The sequence below is a fragment of the Triticum aestivum genome, chromosome 6D (assembly GCF_018294505.1).
Source record: "Triticum aestivum cultivar Chinese Spring chromosome 6D, IWGSC CS RefSeq v2.1, whole genome shotgun sequence".
In the NCBI taxonomy this organism is placed as follows: domain Eukaryota; kingdom Viridiplantae; phylum Streptophyta; class Magnoliopsida; order Poales; family Poaceae; genus Triticum; species Triticum aestivum.
Window position 1 is genome coordinate 10398763 of NC_057811.1, and position 23590 is coordinate 10422352.

Here is a 23590-nt window from a genome sequence, read left to right on the forward strand (position 1 = left end):
AATGCCACCCTAGAAAAATAAGAAATTACAAATAGCACCACGGGGAACCAATCTAGCCACACCACCAACGCGGAATGAGGGCGCACCGCCGCTCCCTGCCAGCGAAACCCTTGGTTGTGCGCACAGATTAAAGACAATGAGAAGTCATCCTCAGTCCAGGAGGGCCAACATGCCAAAGATAGGTCAGATTGGAACTGCGTCGCTACTTGCGTCGGGTTGTTGAAGGACGACGATGAAAGCGCCACCACTGACGAGAACCTACAAATCCAGAGTCACCACGCTCCTACAAAAGCTCCATGCCCCCATGTCGACACCAAAGCACGTGTTATCACAATGGCGGGGTCAGGGCATAAAATCCGCCTCAAATTCGGCATCATCATAGCACTAGTCTCGATTGGTTAGCCTGCTACCAGATCTACCAACAACCGCCTCACAACGACCCACCAGAATCGAATCTGAAGAAAATTTATTCCACGCCACCACCACCATAACCATCAAGATAACAACGGTGGAAGGACGACAAGCACACATTGCCATAAACTCCGAGGCGCCACCATGAAGGTCGCCGCCGGTGTGGAAATAGAGTTGAGGCAGATTTATTTGCCCGGACGCAGCCCCCACCACCCCAACGACACATCACGGCAGACAAACCATAACCCTACCTACTATGCCAGAACGGAGGAATGAGATCCCCCTCCCAATAAATCGTACAAGAATAACGAGAAAGAAACCAACGCAAAAATAATCCCCACAAAAATATATATTCTCTGCGTAATCCAGATGTTGCAGATCCGACTTCCATATCAGCACTTTGAGAAATACCGATCCTGATCATAATGCTCCATGTACAATTATTTTTCTAAAAGAATCTCGAGCATGACCCTGCCACATGTTCTTAAGTGATATTATGTAATGAACATCATGGGCAAAAAAGTATGCACTTGATCATGCAATCCTAATCAATAAATGTACCCATTGGCTTACCACATCTAGCTTTTGCGAATGCTGAAGAGGGAGACGCGGTCAGGTGTAAGTTACATCGAGAACGACAATGAGCAGAACATCACCTTCTCCAATCGGCGAAATGGTTGGTTCAAATTCTCAATGTAACTTACACCCACCGCCTCTCCCTCCTCGGTATTCTCAAATGGACAATTGAAGGACTCAGTACTACAAGTGTCAAGCTTTAGACACACAAAGCTAGATTTTACTAGTGTTGTTGGCTGAATATAGGTCACTTGGAGGTATGAGGAGAGGAACTCTCCTTATATATAGAAAGAAAATGGCTGTAACCCGAAACTTTGAGTTCATCCTTATCCATTTATTCACATTAAGTACGATCCAAAATAACATTGGTTCCTATTTGATTCGATTAAAAACCTCCAAGTATCAATGAGCGCTAGGATATGAGCAAGAACCGCGCAAAACAAGGGCTATGGCCCCACAAGGGACCTGTGTGCTGGGATGTGCCACCATGCCTCATGGGCCCCACATTGCACCGTAGGCGTTGCCCTTCAGTCGCATCACTTATATGTTCAAAGTATTTATACCATGTGTTACATGGTGCCGCTTGAGTCGCAATGTCACATTGGACCAATGATGATTGAATTAGCCACCTACTGCCTTCTCCCTTAAAACTCACAACAGCCGTTTGGGAGGTGGGTCTGAGTCATCCGTCAGGCCACGGTTGTTGGGCCGACGACATGTGTGACCTTAATCGGGTGACACATCATCGTCAAACATTGCGACAATTTTTTTGTAAGTGACTTTGATAGTTTCGTTGCCAAAGCACACGTTTGATGTTGCGAACAAATGAAGCATCACATATGTAATGAATGGAGGACCATATGAAGACATAAGAGGGGTTTTCACCTTGGGCCTTAGCGTGGCAGGTCACACATGCACTAGCCCGAGCGGGTTGGTTGAATCGAACCTTTAGTATTTTTACATTATGAACTTGGAGAAGGTCCTAAAATCCAAACTTGGAAAAACATGGTTTAAAAAAACATAGTTTCAAAAACACAAATTTGCGCTTCAAAACAAATAGTATCATGAACTGTCCCAAGCAGCAATCATATTTTAACGACAAGAGATTAGATGCACGCCATCACTATACTCTAGTACAACTAATACTAGTGGTTTGGCCTTAGCGCTCTTCTTCCGTCAAGTCGTCTTTCTGCCAGATGTCGACCTCTTGGATCTGGTCGTTGACAAGTTTCGGTCTTCCCCATCGGAAAGGCTCCGGTCGTGTGCGCTCATATTATCAGCCAACACGGCCTCGAGAGGGCGCGCGCGTGAAGCTTCACTTTCTTATTGGTGTAATGGGACATGTCTAAGTCAAGATTCTCAGGCATTGATAGATGTGGATAAAGTCATGGCGGCTGCGATTGGAGGTTTTGAAGCTTTGGTGGAAGGGTGTTTTGAATGCGATGAAGAATGTGTGCCAGGTGTTTGCTGACTTGCAATAGCGGCCTCAACAAGCGGGATGGAAGCACTAGAGGACTACATTTTTGGTGGTTCTCCTCGAGTACCGAGTCTTGATTCCCATGATGAAAACCCAAGGTCTGGCCTTTATTGGTTGTACCTGACAATGACCTTGTTGAAGGCATCATTTTTTGGGTGAACTCAGACTTTCTTCAGAGTGAAAACCTAAGATCTTCAATCGGGCAACGACAACGCTTGTGCATTGTTTCCTTCTTGGAGGTGTTGCTTTTGGAGAACCTCTTTTGTAATCTGGGTGTTGTCTTCGGCGGTGGTTAGAGTGTTGTTGATGCTAGTGATTGATCACCGTGGCGGGGTCTTGTTGGTTGTGTGTATCCTTCTATTCTTTCTTTTTTCTTGTTTGCTTATGTGTATCCTTGATGTCCTTGGACATCTTGGTGATACAGTGACTGAGTGTAATTGGTATTTGCGCGATATTAACATATTCCCTTTGTTGAAAAAGTAAAAGAACTTTCACTTGGTAAGACAATCGAGCAAAACTAGATTAATTTATCGGAAATGATTCAAATCACTGAGAACGACGCGTATGTCCACCGGCTCCGTGCCCGTCGGATTAGATTTTAATCAAATGGCTCACGCGCAACTTTTTTACCTAGACTAGATTTTGCAAGTGAGCCATTGTTGCAATCTCCCTCACTACAACAAGTGATGTGCTGCGGGATCTGAATCTGGATTCCCTGGTGAGCAGTCGCATCCCGTGCTCTCCCGAGCTCCCGGACAAGCTGACACCTCCATGCGCTGCTCCGACTGTCACCACCGCTGCTCGACGCCGACAACACGCCGAATAGGTCACCGGAAAGCATGCAGACAAAGTCGCCTCTCCCCATGTCCCTGTGTCCGCTCGCAACCAGTGGCCATGGCCACTCGAGCACGCAAGCCGGAGCGGATTCACCTAGTTATCCCGCTCTAGCCCCATGTTGCATCGCCTCCACCACGATCATCATCGCATACGCAACACCCCTCCTCACTTCCCCAACTAGACCGAGCTCCTGCTCAAGGCCATGACTGCAAGCAATGCAACACGGTGATTTTCTACAACAAGACATCTGTTGCAAAAAGCTTTGCAACAAGAGCTTTACTGCAAAAAAAAATCTGCAACATAACCTTTGTTTCAAATGTTTCTGCAATGAGACTTGTGCTGCAAAAGGATTCTCCCAACAGGACTTCTATTGCAAAAGTGACGACGACGCTTGGCTAGGAAATTGCGTCAGATCGGACGGCTCTTAAAAAAGATCCGCCGGCCGACGTGTAGCCCGGCCTTTAATTTATTGATTACTATTCCCGATGGTACTTTGTGTAGTCAACTGTTGTTTTTTTTAATCTCAAATGTATTTGTGTCATTGCGGAAAAAAATTCATTAGAAATACTCAAATGACTGTTACTCTTAAAATTTACTCCCTCCGTAAAGTAATATAAGACGTATTAAAATAAAGTCAAATTGTATCTGAACTCAAATGACTATTACTCTTAAAACTCAAATTGAATTTGAACTCAATTGTATTCGTGTCATTTCAGAAGAAAAAAAATGTTCATTAGAAAAAAATAAATGACCGTTACTCTTAAAATTTACTCTCTGTGTAAAGTAATATAATATGTATTAAAATAAATTCAAATTGTATTTGAACCCAGATGACTATTACTGTTAAATAAACTCAAATTGAATTAGAACTCAATGGTTTATGCAAAAAATTAGTATACTCAAATGATTTAGCATAAAATCAAATTTGAACTAAAACCACGACACTTATTTTGGATCGGAGGGAGTACTATTTATGGAAGGATTTAGTGAAAATTATTCAAAGCCAAAGTTGTTTCAAAATTGGGACTGTTCCTTTTTTTTTAGAACAGCACTAGCGTTCTTTGCAAACCAGAGTGTAGCGCGCGGCCCAGATCAACCGAAGCCAGCCAGCCCACTCGACGGCATTCTCCTCCGGCAAGCTCCGCGCGGAACCCTAGCTAGCCCCGCCGGCCGCCGCCGCCCCTCTCCCGTCCACACTCCACCCGCCGGGCTCGCCTCCTCCACCTCGCGACACCGGCAGCCATGGCGCAGAGGGCGGCGGGCGCGCTTCTCCGGCGGTCCCTCGGGCTCGCGCCGCCGGCGGCCCCGAGGGCGCTGAGCACCAGCGCCGCGGCGCCGGCCGCGGCGGCGGAGGGAGAGGCCGCGGCTGCCAAGGCGAAGAGGAGCAAGAAGAAGAACCTGTTCGACGTGGTGCAGTTCCTGCCGGACTGGGGCGTCGGCTACAAGGTCGCCAAGACCACCTGGCGCGACGTCTCCTACCAGATCACCAAGATCAACCTCTACAAGGTCAGCATCCTTCTCGCTCATCCACACGAAATTAATCTCTTGTATCCATCTCCATAACTTTGTTGTGGTTCGTTGATCTGTGTAGGATGGCCGCCACGGGAAGGCGTGGGGGATTCGGCACAAGGCCGGTGAGTCTCTGCTCTCCCCTGCTTAATGTTGCCCCCCTGATTGATTTGTAAGGCAATGCGGAAGTTGAAGATCGATGTCGCTGTGCTGTTCTTGAATGAATGATGCCCGTTAATTGGTAGTTTGGTCGAGTGTTAAGAGATTCGACAAGGTCGCAGGGTGGAATGGTAGTTTGGCCCCTGGATGGAAAACTACTTATGCTGCGCGTCAATATGTGCAGTTGTGTGCACTAGTATCTGATTCTGGTTGTTTGCAGCTTGTCTTCGTCGATTTAATTTGGTTATGCTTGATCATTCTGATTCCGGATGACATTGTTACAGTGGTTTGTAGTTGTTGTCTTGATTAGTTAGTTTGATATTTATGCAGTGGAGTGAGTTTAGGGCTTTAGGTAAGGTAACAATATATTTCCTTGCTCAAATACTTGATGTGGATATGCAATGTGACTGACAATTCCTAGCTGTGCATACTGTAGACTGTAGTGTATGGTACATTTCCTGGGGCATCGTAATGCCTTACCAAGTAGCAATTGTATGAAGATACTCGACGACACAAAAGCTAGCATGAATGCCAGTTTAATCAGGTCTTAATGGATCCATGACTTACAATCGACAATTTTCAACATCGCAAACAAATCATTCCTGACGAGTAACTAACTACTACCGTGTTAATGTTACAGGGATGATATGATTCCTCCACTAGCCTAGATGTTATATAAATTCTGATTAATATGGAACTTCATGTCGTATGTGCCTCTCTTTCATTAACATGGAAGATTCTACACCGACTTCTTCTTTGAATTAGACAGGCAGTTGATATGGCCTCCAAAAGGAAGAAAAAAAGTTTGCTCCGTCTCATGTTCAGTGCCGTGCCAAATATTCAGTTGTTTGCTGCCCCAGTTACCCCAAGCTATTCTCTTTTCCTTTTCATATATGTCAAGATCAGATAGATAGAAGGTGTTATTAACTGCCCTTTGATCATGTTTCCATGTTGCTGTTTGCACATGTAGAAACCTGCCACGGCGTTAGGCTTACTGGGTCAGAAGGCATACCCATGTTCCCAAACCATGTAGAAACCTGCCAGGCTGCCACACACACAGACACTTAGCATAGTTGAATAAGTAACCGATGTCAGGATTATTTTCACCAGGTGAGGGATTCCTCACTTTAGCTGATCTATGTTTCTCTTGCAGGTGTGCAAGTTGCTGACGCTCCGATAAAACTCAGCGGAGTGAACAAGCGTGGTTGGAAGTACATAAAGGCATCGCAGAAGACGGTGCAGGATATCCCCGCAGCTGAGACGCCAGCCGCTGCCACTGCCACTGCCACTGCCACTGCTTAATTCGTTACAGGCTAGAGCATTTAGAAGGTGGCAAAACTTGTTCCTGTAGAAGCGTAGCGTTGAACTGTTGAGACGATTGGTTGATCTGCCATCTCCACTCTTTCATAGGTTCTCATGCTTTCCAGGGTTTTAGGCATAGTTGAAAGGGTTTTCATGTGACCCCGGATTGCCACGTCGGCCATGCTTTGTCGTCGAAGCTAAAGATGATGTAGCCGTCAAAAACATTTGTTTTGCATTTTTACGTTTTTGCAATGCCTCGTTTCCATCAGAAGGAACAAGTGCGTCGCCTCGACATTAGTTTGGTTGGGTGGATCATGTAATAAAAGTTTATTCTTGCTCTGTATTTTTTATGAACAAGGATTCTTGCTCTGTTAAGACTCTGGGACAGGGTAGCAGTTAACATACTGCATCTGTTTCTTCATGCACTTTAGAGTGACGATTACCTGAAGTGATCCACAAATTTAGCTCAGTAGCCCAAGCGAATGCAACTGTGCATTGTTAGCCACTTTGGAGCTCCCAAACTCATCCGAAACAAAAATAACATCCCTTCCTACAAAACCAAGCAATGAGAAGAGTGGTCAGAAGAACGAAACCAATCTTTTACGGAAAAACATAAAAGTGCTAGTAATAAGATGAAAAAGAATCATTTCAGTGCAGTGTTGTTAGATGAAAGTGCCACATCAAAGTTCAACAGACAAGCTATTCCTATTCTACATGGATAGAAAACTGTCTAATTACTCCCTCCGTTTCTAAATATTTGTCTTTCTAGAGATTCCAACAAGTAATTACATACGGAGCAAAATGAGTGAATCTACACTCTAAAATATGTCTATATACATCCGTATGTGGTAGTCCATTTGAAATCTCCAAAAAGACAAATATTTAGGAATGGAGGGAGTACATCCTAAGATACAACATCTACCAATACCTTTTTTTTCCGGCAAAACATCTACCAATACCCACACAGTGCAACTATGCAATTTCAAAATATTTCATATAACTCGTAGTTTGCAGCACATATTTTTCAATGGAGTAATATCTTTGGAATGTTATAAAAAGCACTACAAGTATTGATTCTATCTGGAACTAATAAGCTGCAGGCTATATGGCTTTTACTCCCTCCGTTCTTGAAAGAGTATACTTCCAACTTTGTTGGAGGGTCAAACTATCTCAAAGTTTGACTGTGCAAAAATATATCAATGCTTATGAAACTAAATAGGTATATAACGAAAATATATTTTATCATGAATCTAATGGTACTAATTTGATGACATAAATGTTGGTTTATTATTGTATAAATACGGTCAAACATAAAAAAGTTTGACTTTTCAACAAAGTTGGAAGTACACTCTTTCAAAGACGGAGGTAGTAGGCATGCATGAACTGGTACCTACACATTTTTCTTATGTTAAACTAATTAGTTAGTGATAATAAAACAACACTTAAGTAACCATGCGGCTGGATCTCATTGTCATGGCTGCCATTGAGACCTAGGATCAGGCCACCCCTCAAACCTAGATTTTGTCCAGCGTTTTGTTGCCGCCATGGCCTAGGGTTGAATCAGCTGCCACACTATCTTATTTTACGCCACGAAGGAGGTAGGGGCAAATATGTTCTTTTCCCCAGAGTTCCTATTTTGATGTACTTATAGTTCTTGTAATTTTGTAAGTTCATTATTTCTGAACACCACACATCGGAGAGGGAGAGGTGTATTGCACCGACATCATTTGGGGGTGTCGGGAATTGACCGTATCCAACTGTCACTCCCTCTGTCCCAAAAATAAGGCCTATTAAATTTTGTCTAAAGTCAAACAGTGCAAAGCTTAACCAAGTTTGTAACAAAAACTATCAGGAAGTACGATTCCAAATTAACATAATCAAATACACAACAAAATATGTTTTCATATTATATCTCTTTAGTATTGTAGTTGTCGATGGTTTCTCGCAAACATGGTCAAACTATACACCATTCGACTCCGGACAAAATTTGAAGGTCTTCCTTTTGAAGACGGGGACTTCCCTCTTGTCATCGATAAGGTTAGGCCGGCTTCGGTACGGGAGTGCCGACGGAGGCATGTCGACGGCTAACCCTGACGGTGATATGGATCGTTTTGCGATCCAGGGACCTTGATGTAAATTTTATTATGATGCGGTATTACAATCCATGTCTTATTGGAAAAATAGGAACAACTATCTCCTTGAGGGAGCCTTGAACAGTTTTCACCCTGCCTCTTCTCTCGGGAGACAGGCGTCGACCAATTCCCATCCCTGATCTTGGCCAGCGAGGGCGCTAAGGTTAGGGTTTGTCTGCTCGTGGTGGTGGGAGTGGCGTACGGACGAATAAATCTGCCTCAACTCTATTCCCACACTGGTGATGACCTTCACGGCGGCGCCTCTGAGTTGATGGCAATGTGTGCTCGTCGTCCTTCCACCGTTTCTGTCTTTGACGGTTTATGGTGATGGCGGCATGGAATAAATTTGCGCGGATTCGATTCCGGTGGGTCGCTGTGAGGTGGTCGTCGACGGATCTGGTAGCAGGTTAACCAATCGAGGCTGGTGCGGTGGCAGTGCCGATCTCGAAGTGGATTTTATGCCCTGGCCCCGCCGTCGTGACGACGCGCGCTCCGGCGTCAACATGAGACCATGGAGCTTTTGTAGGAGCGCGGTGACTCCAGATTAGCAGGTTCTCGTCGGTGCTGGCGCTTCATCATCGTCGCTCAACAAGTTCGCGCAAGTGGCGGCGCAGTTCCAATCCGGCTTATCTTCGGCGTGCTGGTCCTCAGGCAGTGGTCGAGTTATGTTAGGGCCGGGGGGGGGGGGGGGGGGGCGTTGCCCCCAGCCCCGGATCATTTTCTAAAGATATTTTTTTAGGAAGGCTTAGATTAGATTTTTTTAACATTTGGCTCTCCAAAATATTGATGATTTGCGTTTTGCCCTCGAGTGATTTTTGGCTAGCTCCGCCACTGTCTCTCTGGGAGTGAGGATGGTGACTTCTCATCGTCTTTAATCCGTGCGCACAACCAAGGGTTTCGCCGGCTCCAGCAGGAAGCGGCGGCGACGCGCCCTCATCCCCCGTTGGTGATGTGGCTAGAGTGGTTCCTCAAGGTGCTATTTGTATTTTCATTTTATTTTTCTGCAGTTGCGCTGTACCAATTTAATCTGGAGTTATTCTCGCAAAAAATGCCTTATTGGAAAAGTATAACAGGGAAACAAGAGAAAAAAAAAGTGATGCTGCGTGTGGCTGCCAAGAAAACAGTGAGAAACCCTCAAAAAAAAAAAAGAGAAGAGAAGAAAACAGTGAGAAATCGAGCGGACATCAGATACGCCGGGCCGCTGGCACGTCGCGCAAGGCTGACGGTAACGGCACGTCGCACGAGGCAAAAAGAAATCGAAATTTCGCAGGGCCCAGGGCGTCGCTTGCCGACGGTCGTCCGCTGGATAAGCCTCCCGGGAAACACAACTTGAGAGAAAAAAAAACTACAACAGACATCGAGCGGACGCCACGCGTGCCGGCACGTCGCGCAGGGCAGGCTAACGGTAACGGTGACGGCGCGGTAGCGGCCAGACGGCGACGACCGTCGTTGACTGGACCCGCGAAGGTTCCAGCGGCGGTAGGCCCCACCCCGGGGTAGGCCAGCTTGGCTCCCTCCGTCCCGGGTCGGCTCGGCTCACGCCGCGCCAGCCAAAACCCCGCGGCTCCGCACCCGCGGAGACCATCGATCCATTCGGTCTCTCTCTGCCTGCCCGCTCGCCCCACGCCTCCCCTCGCCGCCGCCGCCGCCGCCCGCAGCTAGGGTTCCGGCCGCCGCGGATCCGCCCGCCCGCCCCCACGCCCCGCGGCAGATCGGCCCCCCCGCTCCCCCGGCGCCGAGGTCTCCGCCCCGCCGCGGCAGGTATGCTGCCCCCCCTCCTCGCCCCCCCGCGAGGGTCTAGATCTGCGGGATCCGGGGAGCGATCCGCCGGGATCCGCGGAGGGGGCCGTCGCTCCGGCCGGATTTCGTCTGCCCCCGGCTTCCGCGAGCTGGTTTCGCTGCGTAGCCTCTGCGTACGGGACGATTTGTGTTCTTCCCCGTGACCGGCGTAGCTAGGCCTTGTGCTTGCGTTGCCGTACAGTTCAGCTCCGGCTAGTGCCCAAGTAGCACGGTGGAAGAACTCACTGTAGAGCCCAGTGGGCCACGTTCGTCTACTTGGTCTGCAAGGATCACAGACAGAAACCGTTACTAGGAACAATCTGGGTTTTCCTAAATGCTTTAGGTCAGATTAGCTATCATGGGTCACTACTGATTTGCTGGTTAGCTTAGCGCGTCATTAAGTGTTTATCATAATTTTGTGGAGCAGCAGTAGAAGCCAACGCTAGTTCATCTAGGATTGGAGACGAGTATTTACGGTTATTGTTTGCAGGCGTGTTGCACATTGTTCATCGTCACATGGTGCCACCATTGTATTGTTTAGCTTTATGTGAAGATCTCTTGGTAAGGCCAGTCTTGCCTTGCCAAATGAGTCGACCACAGTTTCCCTTTTCATTAGCGCCCTCTCTATCTGCTTGTAGTATCTCAATTCGGTTGTTGAAATCAGAACCTCTGCCTTGTGTGCTTTTGATAGCAGAAGCTTGTGTAGTAAGCATAGTGATCTCCAGACGCAATTGCAATGCTAGGTAATCATTTTGGTAGCTTATATGCATGTTAAGGTATGATGGCCGGCATCTAGTCAATCTACAATAATAAGTAAATAATAACACTATTTGTGTTTGGGATCTATGCACCTGTGTGTTTTATATTTGCCTCCGCTTTTAGTTCCAAGTTTCTTATCATGCTTATATTTAGCAGTAATGCTGAGCTTCTTATGTTGTGCATACAGGCATGATGAGTCGCCAACAGCAGCATGCACCTCTTAGGACTTCAGCCAACGGAGCCCCCCACCGGAAGCTTGATAGGGAGGGTAGTGGAAGGCATGATAGTAAATCACACCTGATGAGATCTTCATCTGGTGGTTTTACCAGTGCAGGTGAATATCTCATCTCTTTTTATGCGGTATTACTGTGAAAGAACTGCTGTTGATAAGGTTCTTTCTGGGTTTAGAAAATGGAGGCAAACTTGGGCATGCAAACCCTTCACGGGATCGACTAGTCTATGTTATGACACAAATTATTGGGCATCATGTGGATGTGCATGTCAAAAATGGATCTGTTATCTCTGGAATCTTCCATGCAACAAACACCGATAAAGACTTTGGTACCACCTCTCTCTCTTTTCCCCCTGATCTATCTTTATGCTTTGTTTAAACCTTTTTAGCACTTATTTACTTATCCCTTGGTGACATTTCCCTTAGATTGTATTTTCCTTGCAATCTGCATGTACTTAGAATCAAACCCTGTTGCAGGAATTATCTTAAAAATGGCACAGCCGATAAAGGATACTTCTGTGGGAGGACAAATTAATACCTCTGATGTTGTAAGAAAGCCGGAGACTATGATAATACCAGCACGGGAGCTTGTTCAAGTTTTTGCCAAGGTTTGTTCTCCTAGCAAACAAACAAACAACAATTCACTTGACCATGGTTATAATTCTTAGCTGACTTCATTGTTGGTTTATATGGGCACCATGGATGTTACTTTGGACTTGACTTGCATCTTCCATGAATTGTTGCCCTATTTTTTATTTTTTTTGCATTCTTGTGTAATGTCTATCTCTTGATAAATTACTAGGACGTAACACTAGGCGGTGATGAACTGCCAAAAGGCCCTGTCCATGACAAAAGGAAAGACTTGATGATAGATTCTGCCATCTCTCGTTCTCATTTCCCTGAAGAGAGGGAGCTTGAACGCTGGGCACCAGATGAAGGGGATTCAGACTGCATTGAATTGGAAAAATTTGACAGAAAGGGACATAGGTAATGAAAAGCTAAGTGAAGGCTTATCTTGATGTTTGTTGGTAACATTCAATCTTCTCATTGTGATTCAAATGGTTATGGAAGTGGTAATTAATTTACTTGAGATACCTGGAATTCTTTCTTGCGAGTAGTCATTGCATGTATATCTTCCTTGTTCATCCTTTTCATGTTGATGTGATGTATATTTTGGTTTTGTAAAAATGAAGACAAATATTCTTTATTTTTAAAAACGCCTTGCCAAGCTATGAAAAATATTCACGTGCTATGTCAGTATATTGCTTTGCCTGCCGATAGTTAGGCATTTTTTTGTTTAGGTTAATGCTCTACCAAACTTCTTGCATAAATTTACTGTTTTAGATGGAAATCTCTCTGTCAACCGTGATCACATCATTATTACTTATTAGGAACAATGAACTAAGCAAACGAATAAGTTTATGCAGAAATTGTTTTCTATTGCTAAACCTGTTGGCATGATTTTTTTGGTTACATTTCTTGAACATACCTTTATGGAAATGATGCTTCTTTATTATCATGACAGTGCTGGCGTTATACATGTTTTTCTTGTTATATCGATTTTGTCATCATGATGATTAATAGTCAGTATGTTTGTAGGAGCTGGGACCAGTTTGAGACAAATGCAGCTTTGTTTGGGGTAAAGAGTACTTTCAATGAAGATCTTTATACCACAAAGCTTGAGCGAGGTCCTCATATGAGAGAGCTTGAAAAGCATGCTTCAAGGATAGCACGAGAAATAGAGGGTGAAGATACAGAAGATCTTCATCTTGCTGAGGTAGGCTTCTCTGCACTTATGGCTACAAATGTTTATGGTGAAGGTGCTTGTTAGTTTCACAATTTTTTCACTACTCCCACTTCCACTTGTGGTGCGCTTGATGGACGGACATCAAGTGTTGACAGACTGCATAAAAATATAACAGACAAACACATGCACAATAATTTAGACAAAATGTTTGAAATGCTGAGGTTACTTATGCAGGAAAGAGGTTTATACTTGGATGAAGATTTGGAGCATGATGAAGAGATCAAATATTCTGCAGTTCGGAGGGATACTGATACCACAGTTAAACCCTTCACAAATGTCCCAAGCAGGCCCGTTAGCATTGATACCAAGGATTTGCCAGTGTGTTCATCAACAATGGTATGGAAATGAAGCGATGTTACATATGCTGTATTTACACCATTTGGCATGATAATTGATGTGATGTATATGTTACTCCCTCCGTTCACAAGTAGAAGATGTTTTAACCTTTTTTCTGAATCGAATGTATAGACACATTTTAGTTTGCTTGTTCACTCATTTCAGTCCGTATGTAGTCCATATTTGAAATATCCAGAACATCTTATATTTGTGAACGGGGGAGTAGTGAAAATAGAAAAAAGGTAATATGGACCGTGGTCTTACATTTCATGAGTGTATCCAACAATCAAGCATGATTTAGATTGAACTAAGTTGGCATGCCATCTCTAAATAGACATACTTTGGTCCTTTACATACTCAACTACACTACTTATGATGGGAACAAGATGTCACTCACTCAACTACACTACTTTTGGGAACTAAATGTCCAATTCTCAGGTCCAAGGATTTGACTGTAAGTTAAGGAGCTGTTATGTATTAGACCCAGAGATTTGATTCGAACACTATTACACCAATTTAAGTCTTAAGGAGCTGCATGGAATTTCCTTAGAAGAAGATATCTTACAGAATAGTATTTTCCCACATAATGAATCAACTAATGCGTCTTCATGTGTTCTACTACTTAAGTCATAGTTACAAGTATGGTTGTATGCCTTTGTCATTGTTTTAAGTGGTATAGGTTTGGTGTATCTTTTGCCTTGTCTCATAATAAATACATCTGTTTCCTTGCTGCTAGGTTTATTAAATTTCTAATTTGTGAGAGGTTTTCATTATCTGGGATTTCCCAACTGCTGGCCGCTGTGTTCAAGAATTTAATGTTTAAGAAGTAGACCTTTTCATTTATTCAGCAGCACCTTTTTGTAAAATGATATATTTATGAAAGGATAAATATTCTAATGCACTAATTTATGACCATTTCATTTAAATACCGTCAAGTGTTTAATATCAGTTCGTATTTTTGAATTGTAGGATGACAAATCATCTTCCCATATATCTGGTGGTACTCATTTGTCTGCCACTGCTGAATACCAGTCAAACAAGCTTTTGCCTGCTGATGCCAACAGGTAAATATCTTTTGCATACGTGGCAAGTTAGCAATCCTCATGGTGGGCGTTTGCCTGGTTTGCGCATTAGTTGATTCATCATGGTCACATCTCCTTATATGTGGAAGACTTGATCCCTAAGTAATACTGTCTCCAGTTCGAAGGATGCAATCTTAACCAATCCCATATGCCCAACTACCGGCCTCACACTCCTTAGCTGGATCACTAGGGATGTACTTTCCCTTTTCTCTAACAGTTAGTGTAGGTCTCTCTTCAAACCGTGTAGGCACCCTAGCCCAGCAGTCATATACTGAAATCTAGCCAAACTTGGTGAAACTCGTGGCTACCGATTTGGTGGCACATCGAATTTGGTTCAACTCAACCTTGTGTGGCAGCCTGTGTCAGACTGAACACACTACTTCTGTGTACTGTTCCTGTGAAACTACTTTTGTTTCTGTTTCTGTGATTTGACCTATTTGGGATTTTGTCCAACTAAGTTTGAGCCTAGTTCTGTTTCTTACTCAAGCAAAATGTTCTTCAAGTTTTGTTTGGGTAACCATATGATATGTCTTGGAATAAGCTGGTTTAGGATATACGCTAGCTATACTGCAAACTTATTTCAAGTGGAAGCTAAAGAAGCAGGCACTACCATGTTAGTGCTTTTATCCATCCTTGGTATGGTACAGAAACACTGCTGCCTATCATCACTTCCTCTCTGATGCTTCCTTTGTCTACGAGTTCCAGTTTTATCGTTTTTGACACTTCTCTTGTTAATCTTCAATCTACATCTTTTAGGGAGTTATTTACGTTCCCTTGTCCCCAGGAACACTGCTAGAAGCCTATCATCATTGTCTCTCTGATGCTTCCTTTGTCTATGAGTTCCATTTTTATTGTTTTTGACACTTTAATTTTCAATATTCCTGCTCACTATTGCTAATGTGATGTTCGTTATCATGACTGTCGACATCATTAGCACGAACATTCTAGGATAGTGGACTTCAGTTTAAATATATTGATTTGTAATATAGTGATTGACACATTTACTATGAACCCTAGGTTGGATGGTAAGAGAAGTAAAGATAGTAGCGGTGACAAAGACAACAGGATCTTGCAACCCGAGAATACTGTAAGCCTCCCTTTTGCCAATATAATTATTAAAGCACTGCTCGTACCTGAATCCAGTCATCTTTTATTTATATAACTGTGCAAAGCCGTTCTTTTCGTGCCTGAATTTGGATTTTCTTGCTCATTTCAACAGTTACCTGAAGGGGGCAGGCCGCTGATTTCTGAAGGTGAGCAGTAAATTATGCCTTACTTGGAAGTTTAATAAATTCATTCTTTACCTGTTTAAAATGTATTGTTGTCACATCGGTTTCATGTGTTAGCTGCTAGGTCTGGTTATTCTTGATTTTACGCGTCTGGTGTGGTACTTTTGGGCTCTTGTGAGATGTAGTTGAATGGGCCAAGAAAATATCAAAACGTATTGTCTGTTGTGTTGTATCGACCAGTGATAGATAGTGTCCTGTCAGTCAGTACATAAGTTTGATCCAGTCATTTTATGTAACAAGTAGTACTACAATTTAAATGGAATCATTTCTTCACTAGAGCATGCCAGGTGGATTATACTTCTGGCAGCTGCAAATGTCGGAGCTTCTTTGATTGCATGCACATTTTGCGATGGAGGGAGGAGATTTAGATCCACTATTTATTGTTGTTGTTGATCTTTTCATTTTTTTATTTATAGTTCAATTTTATTTTTTCAACAACGACATAATACCAATTGCAACCCTTGATTCCCTTTACCATGAAATCATAAACTCATGTTTTTTAATGGAAAAAATTTGTGGCCTTATTAGTTTTAGTTTCTTTCAGCTTCAACATTCTAAATTCCATGAATTGTTTTCAGCAGCAGAGTGTATGATACTTTTGTGATCTTGTGACAGATTTGGAAGGAGCACCTTCAAGGTCGCGTGCGTCTGAGCCTTCATCTTCTGGCCAAGGAAACAAGCCATCAGATGGTTTGGCACAAGATTCGACTCTACCCAGCAAACTTCCTTCTGCGCCTGAATATGCGAATTCTTCTCAAAGACCTGGCAGTTCTACACCATTAACATCCGAGCGTGTTGCTGCGAACTCAGCTGCGAGTGCTGCTCCAGGCTTATCACCAAGTTCTTCGATGGGATCTCTTAGCTCAGACAAATCAAGTTTGAACCCAAACGCTAAGGTCAGGATGTAATGTAGATATGTGTATCATATCTGGCCATGTTTTTTTGCTTGGGTGTTTTGTTGGTCGCCTGTGCCAAGTGCACTGACTATTGGTTTTCCGTACCAGGAATTCAAATTGAACCCTAATGCTAAGAGTTTCACTCCCTTGACTTCTCCGAGGCCACATCACCCTCCAGCGCCTGATGCAACATACTATTATCCTAATAACATGGGGGCTACTGGACCTGGTTTGCCAGTTGGCATGGGGGTGAGTTTCTACTTTTGATAGTTGCCAAGTTACTTACTATTTGTGTAAAATGGTTGCAATATTTGAATTCAAATGGATGCATCTTCTACACCTATAAAAGCACGAAGGCCGGAGAACCAAAACCATCTCGGCCATCGAACCGTGCTGATCCGATGGTCTACATCACCCCAATGTTTAGCACCAAACTTGTTTAATGCTCTAGTTACTCACCACTGTCACTGGTTATAAACAAGTTTAGACTTAACACCATCCTATGAAATCTGCCACACAATTAATATTCTGCCAAATATCAGCATTCAATTAATATTTTACCTAATACTCCCTCCGTCTGAAATTACTTGTCTCAGAAATGGATGTATCTAGACGTATTTTAGTTCTAGATACATCCATTTTTATCCATTTCTGTGACAAGTAATTCGGGACGGAGTGAGTATCAACGTGCAATTAATATCTTACCAAATATCAGCGTGCAATTTATATACCTAATATCAGTGTGCATTGTGATGCGATTACTGGAGTCGTATAGTTGTCTCAGTTATGAACATATTTGTTGGTTTTTGCCCCCAAAAAATTGTGAATGGTTGCAGTGAAAAGTTCACAGGCTAATCAGCCAAACAGTTAATCTGGCACCAAAGCTTATCAGTAGATTTTATTGATAAGCTTTTCTTAATTGCTGTGGCCCTTCACTATTTTCCAAGGTCTTAAAATGCAGTAGTCCATGCTTTCCAAGGCGCACATAGGCTCTAGGTGATGTGTGTGCTTGGTTGTAGAAAAGAATATCTAGGTTATGTTTCCAAGTGTGCTTTCAGTTGAACCAATATGTATATATTGTAAAATGATGCGATTACATTTTATCTATTAATTATGTGGTGGTTCTTGAACATTGTACATTCTATTTTGTGTCCCCTTGTAAAAAGGCTGTACTAACTTCTGATGCATCGGCAGTGATTGCTGTAACTTTTTCTTGTGCTAACTATGCCTGTAATTGCTGTACCTCACTATGGTAATTATATTGCAGTTCCCACAGGCGTATGGTGGACAGCCTGTTGTTTACAATGCTCAGCCTGGATCTTCTCCCCAGGGTTACATGCATCCTTCTGGGCAACAGGTGAGACAGCTTACGTGAAATGAACTTCACTATGCATTCTTCACTATGCTGGGTTCTCTTGGATTATATAGTTATTACTTATGTTGATGTTACACAGTGGTGTTTTAATTGCCTTTGTTTGGACCATGAGTTTGCCATTCCATGCTGTTATATAGTACTCCCTCCGTCCGGAAATACTTGTCATCAAAATGGATAAAAGGGGATGTATCTAGACGTATTTTAGTTCGAGATACATCTCTTTTTATCTATTTTGATGACAAGTATTTTCGGACGGAGGGAGTAGTCATTCATTTCCCCTCAGGTCTAATGCCTGGATGCTGAATTACTGACTAATTGCATATCGTGCTAAGTAACTTTGTTTTCTTATCTGCAGTATGGGCAGCAAATGATGATGGGACAGACCCGCCCTGTCTATTATTATGCACCTGTAAGCCAATACATGCCTCTTTTGAAATGAAATGTTGTACACCCCAGCTCTGTTTAAGCTGGAGACGCAAACTGCCCGTTCTAATCGTGTCTTCTTAATCTGTTTTGCAGGAGATGCAGCAGCAGCAATACAGAGGAAGGAACTTCTAGGTAGATTGATTTTGTTACGCTGCAATGTGGAACTCTGCAGTGAAATCCCCATTGGCGGGATGCTAACCAGGCCGATGCGCCGCTAGGCGGGAAAAGAACTGGCGATGGCCTCTGACTTCAACCATGTGTGTTTTGTCGCCAGGACGAAGATCACCGTTGTTCCTTCTGCGACAGTGTTCGAGTCTGAAGCGGGCTAACTCGGATTTATTGTTCTTATTTACACCATAGACGCGATGTTGTAAATTAAAAAAAAAGCAAGGCCATCTATTTCGTGTGCCCCTGGGATCATGATATTCTCGAGTGTGTGGGTGGGTTCTTTCCTTTTTGTAATACTTGGTGTTTGATGTCTACATCTTGCTGATTTATTTAAGACTTGTTTGGGAATCCGAAAACTGAAGAGTACCACTGGCTGTCAGATAATGTGCATTCTAGTACTATGTGAAATATTGCGTGAATTGGGGTTTCAAGAAATTGTGTGAATCATATTTGGAACGTCTTGTAAAGTGGAAAATGTAGTTGCCTCCGGTCCAGTTTGGGGCTTCTTTCTAATACGCTAGTCAGAGATGTATGAAGTTAAATTTCTCAGAAGTAACAGTAATACTCTCTTTGTCCGGAATTACTTGTTGCAGAAATGGATATATGATGTACTTAGTTCTAGATACATACATTTATATCTATCTTCACGACAAGTAATTTGGGACGGAGGGAGTATAATAATCGCAGCGGTTGCAACAATTGTGCTTTCAGAATGTTTGGTGGATGCTAGGTAAGAGTTAAGGATGGATATATGAAGGGTGGCTCATATTTTTAGTATTTATGTCGGACAAAAAATTCTGAAAGATTTATCCTAGATTCTAGTTAGAATGCTTTGCCATGCTGCATAGTTTTGAACTTCAAGATATGTTCTATGTGGGAAAAACAAAAAAGGAAAAAATCTCATATAGAAAGTTAGTTGTATCGCACGGATCTTAAAGCGATATTGAAGAGTTAGGATAGCAGGGCTGGGGTGCAAGTGCTCTTAAACATCCGATTACTTGAGGTGTAAATGTAATCTTTAGACATGTGGCTCCTTTTTAAAATGGGAAACAATTCAAATCACCTGAATGATAATGATGCGTGCGTCTGCCGCCTCCGCGGCCATCGCATCTGATTATAATCAAATGGCTCAGTAGCAAAGTATTATCTAGACTAGGTTTTGCAACTGAGTCATTGTTACAATCTCCCTCACCGCAACAACTAGTGTGTTGCAGAATTTTCATCTAGATCCTTTGAGAGAAGTCGCCTCCCCGCGCTGCTCCGACCGCCATCACCAGTGCTCGCCGCCAGCAAGCACACCGACGTGCAGGCCACGTTCTTCACAGCGTGCACAGAGAGAGAGAGGGTGGAGAGACTGATGAAGTTGAGGAGGCAGAGGAGGGAAGGAAGGAAGAGGAAGGGCGCAGCGGCGTACTTCTCCAACGAGCTTGCCGAACGTCGCGACAATGTTTCTGCAACTAGTATTCTGTTGCAAAAGCTTTTCTGCAGAACGAGCTTTGTTGCAAAAATTATGGTAGAAAGCGTTGTATTATTTCTGCACAAGGGTCCGGTTGGCAGCCTAGGATTAGCAGGGTGGACGTCATTTTTCTTTCGTTTGGTTTCATCCGTAGTCAGATCCTGTCTTCTAGATGATGATTGAGATGTATTGATGTATTTTTAAGATATTCATGTTGTAGCTTGTGGCAAGTGTAAGCCAACTTATACCTTGTATTCTTTTCTATTCAGTTGATGGTATTTTGTAATGATGTCCACCTTGTTTAGTGGCTCCGATATGCGTTTCTACCCTTATCTGGAGTTCACAACTTGATTGGGCTAGAGCAGCATGTTGGGCGTTACACGTGGATCAAGTTAAGGACATGTGTACACCAATTATTTTGGAAAGAATAGCTTATAGATAGAGATTTTTTATGGTACATCATACTACACAATATGATGGGAAGTAATAAGTTAATCTAATGGTCAGCATTGAACAGCCAGGTGTTGGCTGGAGTATTATTACGATCCCTGCCCCTCGGGCCCCACCTACTGCCATCACTGATGGCCCAGCCACTGGACTAGAATGGCCGCGTCGACAAACCCAGCGCAACAAGCGCTACTCAGCCCCAGAGTGGGACACGACTGGTAGGGTAAAGTAGGCATTGATGCCCTCCTATGTTCCAGGATACTGTGTTTTAGGTGTGAAAAGTTTCACGGCGATATGACATCGGGGAACTCTATATTAAAATACCAGGGCTCAGAAAATGGTTTCAAAGAGCATTGGACTCTTTTCTACTCCCTCCGTTACTAAATACTCCTATAAGTCTTTGCAGAAATTTCACTATGGACCACATATGGATATATGTAGATGCATTTTAGAGTGCAGATTCACTCATGTTGCTGCATGTCATCTCGTCACGGAGTTTTACATGCACGTGGAACCTTGAGCGTCTTAGATTTCCAAAAAAAAATAAATCCAGTTCTTCAACTCTTTGAATTTTAATCCTTATCTCCTTTCTACCAGCTTTCACATCTGAAGAGGTCGGCTCTTTTGCATGCTAAACCACAACCTGCAGGCTGTAGTTATAGCTTTTAGTTTTAACATGGCTCCCATCCTACGTTGTCCTGCGGGCAGCAGGTTCCATGCCCTAAGGGCATCTCCAATGTTATCTCCTAAGGGATCAACTGACCGAAATTAATATTTAGGCCAGTCACTTTTCTCATTAGCAGAATTCTTTCCCGACCGTTCGATCAACCACGCTGGAAAGTCCCCCGTCGGATCAACACACACGTTCACACCTGCACAGGAGCTAGATGGCAGGGTGCTCCCCACATGCGACCGTCTCCTCCATAAGCGTGTCCCTTTTTTTTTTCCTCGCGCGTACTCTGTCCAAGGGCTTTCTCTTTCTGGCCGGTCGACACACATGCATAAATGCATACTCTCACTTTGAGCCTGGTCCTTTGATACGTGCGAATTCAAAAAAAAAAAAAAACCCTGAAAAACCTTCAAGAATGTATCATTTTCAACATCAAATTTCCATCCAAAACTTGTCTCCATGCAAAATAGTACTCCAGTGCACACGCTAGCTAACTATAGTAGTATATTTTGTTGAACAGATCTTGGAAACTACACAAAAGTGTTGGAGTTAATACATATATCATGTATGTGTGAGTTTTGATCGACCGATCCAATGGAACTTAATTGTGTTACGAGGTCTGCATATATATACAAAGTTAGAGTTCAGTTAATCTTCGCATGAGCATGATGAAAGGAGTAGGCATGCCTATAATGTGTGTAGTTTTCTATAGGAAGAAAAATTAAATAAAAGGTAAAACAAAATCAAATAATAAAATTTTCTAAGTAAGAATGAATTAGTGGCATTGGTATTATCCTTTAAGACGAAGGAAAATAATAATAATAAATAATGACAAAAAAATTCTACTCCCTCGGTTCGTAAATTTAAGTCTTTTTAGAGATTCCAATATGGACTACATGCGGAGCAAAGTGAGTGAATCTACACTCTAAAATATGTGTATATACATCCTTATGTAGTCCCCAGGGAAATCTGTAAAAAACTTATATTTAGAAACAGAGGGAGTACGAATGAATGAATTACTGACATTGGTATTACGCTTTAAGAAGAAAGAAAATGAAAAATAAAAAAATAATAAAAATTTTTTACACACAATTTACAAAGAAATTACACTTTCTTTAAATATGCAAAATAAGTATATTATAGTGGATTTTTTTTACCAAAAAGGAGTTTCTTAAGAAGGAATGAATTAGTATTGGCATTACCATTAAAGAACAAGAAAATGAATAAAACTAAGGAAAAATAAAAATAAGAAGCTGTCTAAGAAAGAATAAATTTGTGGCATTGGTATTTCCCTTTAAGAACAAAGATAAATAAATCAAACAAGTAATGATAAAGAAAGACTGCATGAATTAGTGACATTGGTATTACACAAAATTTACATAGAAACTATGTTTTTTTAATAATATGCAAGAATAAGCATACACTAGTAGAAGTTTTACAAAATAAGAAAGAATGAATTAGTGGCATTGGTATTACTCTTCAAGAAAAAAGGAAATGAAACAAAAACTTTAAAAAATCAAAATAATAAAATTTTCTAAGAAAGAATGAATTAGTGACATTGGTATTACCCTTTAAGAAGAAAAAAAATGAAAATATTTGCACACAATTTACACAAAAAATGTGCTTTTCTATATTATGCAAGAATATATAATACTGGATTTTTCATGAATGAATTAGGGGCACTGGTATTACCCTTCAAGAGAAAAAGAACTTGCACACAGCTTTGCATTGAAATTGTACCTTTTGTTATATGCAAAGAATAAGCATATAATATTAAATTTTCACACTCTAGTATAATTTACACATGTACTCCTATTGTATAGTACTTGTGTGTATATATTCACACACACCCAACATCCCAAAAATATCAACATAGAAAAATAAAACCGAATGGAAAAGAAAACATAACCGAAAGAAAAACTAATACAAATAGAAAAAAATAGGCAATGAGTAACGGGTTTCAAGCCCAATAGAAATATCTTCAGCCCCGGAAGCCCTGAAAATTGACAAAAGGAATAAAACAGCACAAATCCTGACAAAAGAATCAATGGTTAAAAAATTTACTTACCCAAGTTTAAATTTCAGGCAACTTACATAGTATTCTTCTAAGATGTGCACAATATAGCAAATAGAAACTACTGAGCCAGTCCTCAATGTTTTAGACTCCTAAATTTTCCCGTAATTTTATTTCATATTATATTTTTTGTAAAAGAGTAAAGTAAAAAGTAAAAAATAGCAATATGTTTTTGGTCTTTTTCGGCTCTCATTACATGAAGTACGTATAACTCCAAAAATCAAAACTGTACCCTGCAAGCCACACAAATAATGTAAAACAACTCAGGGCTGCTGGGAACTTGGAGAGATTAATTGCTATTAGTGCAACAACAAGCAGCTCCAGGTCCATCTCAGCGACGATTGCATGCCAGTGACGGGATCGTGTAAACAACTTTTTCCTCGGCCTTTTC

General features: G+C 42.3%; 2 protein-coding genes across 2 annotated transcripts; both read left to right on the forward strand.

Annotated features, from left to right (window-relative positions):
• Positions 1-4379: 4379 nt before the first annotated feature.
• Positions 4380-6614, forward strand: LOC123143037 (uncharacterized). The gene is made up of 3 exons (XM_044561799.1): positions 4380-4807; positions 4893-4935; positions 6123-6614. Exons 1-3 carry the CDS (start codon positions 4544-4546, stop codon positions 6269-6271), a joined length of 456 nt encoding a protein of 151 aa, XP_044417734.1. The 5' UTR covers positions 4380-4543; the 3' UTR covers positions 6272-6614.
• Positions 6615-10014: 3400 nt separating this feature from the next.
• LOC123143038 (polyadenylate-binding protein-interacting protein 4) lies at positions 10015-18908 on the forward strand. The gene is made up of 15 exons (XM_044561800.1): positions 10015-10164; positions 11129-11275; positions 11350-11502; positions 11651-11781; positions 11976-12160; positions 12773-12950; positions 13155-13316; positions 14286-14380; positions 15416-15485; positions 15618-15651; positions 16303-16583; positions 16692-16832; positions 17851-17940; positions 18314-18367; positions 18478-18908. Exons 2-15 carry the CDS (start codon positions 11131-11133, stop codon positions 18514-18516), a joined length of 1758 nt encoding a protein of 585 aa, XP_044417735.1. The 5' UTR covers positions 10015-10164; positions 11129-11130; the 3' UTR covers positions 18517-18908.
• Positions 18909-23590: the final 4682 nt, after the last annotated feature.